We start from the raw sequence: 2,889 nt of genomic DNA on the forward strand, positions 1-2,889 counted from the left end.
TCTGGGGTACTGACTGTGGTTGCGGCGTTCGTAGCAACTGTGGTGAGGTGGGTAAACGTAGGTTATTGTGGGGATCTTTAGGAAGGCATTGTGGTGGTCGTATGAAGGTTGTGGCGTTGTGGTTCGAGTACAGAGAAGGTTGAAACGAAGTGTCCGTTGCAGAACAGTTTGAACAGGGATTTGGCGGCATTTGCCAATGAAGTTGTCTGTTGACATGCGTGCGTGAGTGAAGGAGAGGTCATGTGTGGAAAGTCGAGTAAATGAAATAGATAAAGGCAGAGACAATGGAAATAAAGACCTTCCGAAAAACCCTCACAACGAATTTTGGCCCAAAACCCACGAGACATGAGAGAAGGGCCATTTCCAGACTTTATGGCCACCCTGTACAATGAATACTACTGTAATAACTGCCTGGGGACCGCTATATGTTGTCTGCATATGCCTTGGGGAGCGAGGGTTTCGCAGAACCGGAACACTATTATTAATAACATTTATAGAAAAAGGACCCGAAAATATCATTCGCCTCAGGTCTCAAGTTCAGGTAATCCGCCCCTGACGGCATTAACATCCCAACTAATAAAGACTCCGGTCAATCCCAATGGTAAACTATCGTGTGACCGTCGTGCTTTGGATAATTGAAAGTTCCATGACAAACAGAAAAACAATCAACAGCTTTCTGCAACGCTTAGCATTGTGACGTAGTTACGTAGCGGTCGTTTTCCAAAGGGGCTTGCAGACCAAACTACCTTCACAAAGACCAGAGTACAGTACTGCACAGAATTTCAATATTCAGTACTGTGGAATTTCATACTTTACAGCTGTAAAATGGTGGCCGCCTTTATTTCTGGTTCATTTCCAACGTCGCAAGCATTGTCCTGTTTTGGATCAGCTCCGCCCCGCCACGATCAACCCCGCTATGCCTCGATCAGCCCCACCCCACCGTGATCAGCCCCAACCCGATCAGCCCCGCCCCACCGTCATCAGCCCCACCCCGATCAGCTCCCCTCCGCCACAATCAACCCCACCCCGATGTGCCCCGATCAGCCCAGCACCACCCCGATCAGCTCCCCTCCGCCACAATCAACCCCACCCCGCTGTGCCCCGATCAGCCCAGCCCCACCCCGCCACAATCAACCCCACCCCCCGCTGTGCCCCGGTCAGCTCCACCCCACCGTGATCAACCCCACCCCGCTGTGCCCCGATCAGCCCAGCCCCACCCCGATCAGCTCCCCTCCGCCGCAATCAACCCCACCCCGCTGTGCCCCGATCAGCCCAGCCCCACCCCGCCACAATCAACCCCACCCCCGCTGTGCCCCGATCAGCTCCACCCCACCGTGATCAACCCCACCCCGCTGTGCCCCGATCAGCCCAGCCCCACCCCACCGTGATCAGCCCCAACCCGATCAGCCCCGCCCCACCGTCATCAGCCCCACCCCGATCAGCTCCCCTCCGCCACAATCAACCCCACCCCGCTGTGCCCAGCCCCACCCCGATCAGCCCCACCCCGATCAGCCCCACCCCGATCAGCTCCCCTCTGCCACAATCAACCCCACTCCGCTGTGCCCCGATCAGCCCAGCCCCACCCCGATCAGCCCCGCCCCGCCACAATCAACCCCACCCCCCGCTGTGCCCCGATCAGCCCCGCCCCACCGTGATCAGCCCCACCCCGATCAGCCCCGCCCCGCCACAATCAACCCCGCTGTGCCCCGATCAGCCCTTCCCTGCCGTAATCAACCCCGCCGTGCCCCAATTAGCCCCGCCGCACTGTGATCAACCCCGCCGTGCCGTTCCACGATCAACCCCGCCGTGCCCCGATCAGCCCCACCCCGCCGTGCCGTGATCACATGTACGCGCGCTGTCCAGAGTGCTGCACCGGTTCGGTTCACTCTCCAACGCATTCTCGTCCCACTCCAATAAACAGTGCACTCCTATAATACTGTACTTCATGGAAAACAGATACACCGGTAGGATCACGGCGGAAAAACCCCTACACACGTTCCCTGAATAAAGAAATCTCGACGCCATGAATGAAATTAACAGAAGCGTTTGTTTACTCCTTCAACATGGCGGATTGCGAGTCGCAGCTACCTCGTGCTACCGCAGAACCCTACCTTTTTTCACCTTGTTGTGCATGTCTTGCTCTTCCATGCTCTCTGCGTTATGGTTGCGCACGAGCCGCACCTGCAATGCACGTGACGTGACGCGAGCGCATTGTGTGTGAGCACCGGTGTCCCTGAGCCTGAACCGCACGGTTATTGGTCCAGTATTAATTTCATCAAACCGCAAACACCTCTCATTAATACCGGAGGGTTGTGTCACTCGATGCTGCGCTTCCATAGAGCCGACAAATCGTGATAATTAAATAAAAGCGCGCTTCCATTCGGGAAAGCAATTGATTGATTGTGACGTAAGCAGAGCCTGTGGTCACGTGTTGGGCTTCAAAGCGATACCGAGGGCTCTTCGGCTTGAGGTATCCGTTATACAGTCTTTGGCACAATCTGAAACGCGTTCATCTACGTCATCGCATATATGATAACGTCATCTTGCTGTGATATTCACTCAGCTTCACTTTCATTCTGCATTGGATAGCACAATATGGTGTCTTGTAATTGTGGGGGTGGATGGGGTCGTAGACACGTGGAGGTGGAGGTGAAGGTTGGGGTGAAGGCCTCTATACAGTCGTGGCCAAAAAATATTGACACACTCGCACCTTTTCCAAATAATGCACCATTTCTTCTAGAAAATTGTTGAAATAAAAAAAAATCTTTTGGTATCCACAAATGTATTTCCTTGGTTTGCACCGGAACAAAACAAACAACAAAACCTGAAAAAAAAATTACTAAATCTTAGCTTATTCCACACAGAAATCCTAAAATTGCCCAGTCAATA

The 2,889-nt window shown here is 53.8% G+C and overlaps 1 protein-coding gene across 2 annotated transcripts in view; it reads right to left on the bottom strand.

Moving 5' to 3' along the window:
- The window catches only part of BORCS8 (BLOC-1 related complex subunit 8), a 45,132-nt gene extending 42,882 nt beyond the window's left edge, over positions 1–2,250 (bottom strand). For both annotated transcript variants that reach the window (XR_015049545.1, XM_085847258.1), the window contains exon 1: positions 2,112–2,250. Coding sequence is in view for 1 of the 2 variants with exons in the window: in XM_085847258.1 (XP_085703384.1) it covers positions 2,112–2,148 (37 nt within the window). In the remaining variant the exon portion in view is untranslated. The remainder of the gene's footprint in view (positions 1–2,111) is intronic.
- Positions 2,251–2,889: the final 639 nt, after the last annotated feature.

Source organism: Eptatretus burgeri, chromosome 11, assembly GCF_056783735.1.
Source record: "Eptatretus burgeri isolate ZD-2024b chromosome 11, Ebu_testis_v1, whole genome shotgun sequence".
Classification (NCBI taxonomy): Eukaryota; Metazoa; Chordata; class Myxini; order Myxiniformes; family Myxinidae; genus Eptatretus; species Eptatretus burgeri.